Genomic DNA, 504 nt, shown 5'->3' on the forward strand with positions numbered 1-504 from the left:
TGTCATCACAACATACGAATATCAGAGAAAAAAACCATATTCCCAAATAACCCAACCAATACCTGATGCACAAACGAACGCTTAGTAGATAAACAAATAAATAAACGCAGCTAAATGAAGCAGGCAACGTCACCTTCCTCGGAATCGTGTCAGCCATGTTGACGGGGCATAAAACTGCCGCGCTGATTGGCCAACATTTCCACCAATCACCACGCGTGTTTCTCCCCCTTTCCTCCCATAGGTCCTGAGTCACGTGGCCTCGCATGGGGCAGTCGTCGTGGCGCCATGGGCTATGACTATGGCGACACCGGAGCACAAATTGCCGTCCTTGATCACCACCATGGGCTGGGCGGAAGAGCAGCTGGTGGAGAAGATGGTTGAACATGGAGTAGCAGAGGAAGTTGTGGTGGATTTTGGGACGTTGTTGGGTGAGTGTTGGGGGAAGGGGAGGATGAGGCGAAGGGGGTAAAGGGGGGTTAGGGATGACTACGGATTTAGTTATTT

The 504-nt window shown here is 50.8% G+C and overlaps 1 protein-coding gene across 1 annotated transcript in view; it reads left to right on the plus strand.

Moving 5' to 3' along the window:
- LOC119590394 (chlorophyllase-2-like) overlaps positions 1 to 504 on the plus strand; it is a 7,689-nt gene that overhangs the window by 4,554 nt on the left and 2,631 nt on the right. Inside the window, exon 3 of the mRNA XM_037939063.1 lies at positions 242 to 428. Coding sequence (XP_037794991.1) covers positions 242 to 428 — 187 coding nt within the window. The remainder of the gene's footprint in view (positions 1 to 241; positions 429 to 504) is intronic.

The sequence above is a fragment of the Penaeus monodon genome, chromosome 27, assembly GCF_015228065.2.
Source record: "Penaeus monodon isolate SGIC_2016 chromosome 27, NSTDA_Pmon_1, whole genome shotgun sequence".
Taxonomy (NCBI): domain Eukaryota; kingdom Metazoa; phylum Arthropoda; class Malacostraca; order Decapoda; family Penaeidae; genus Penaeus; species Penaeus monodon.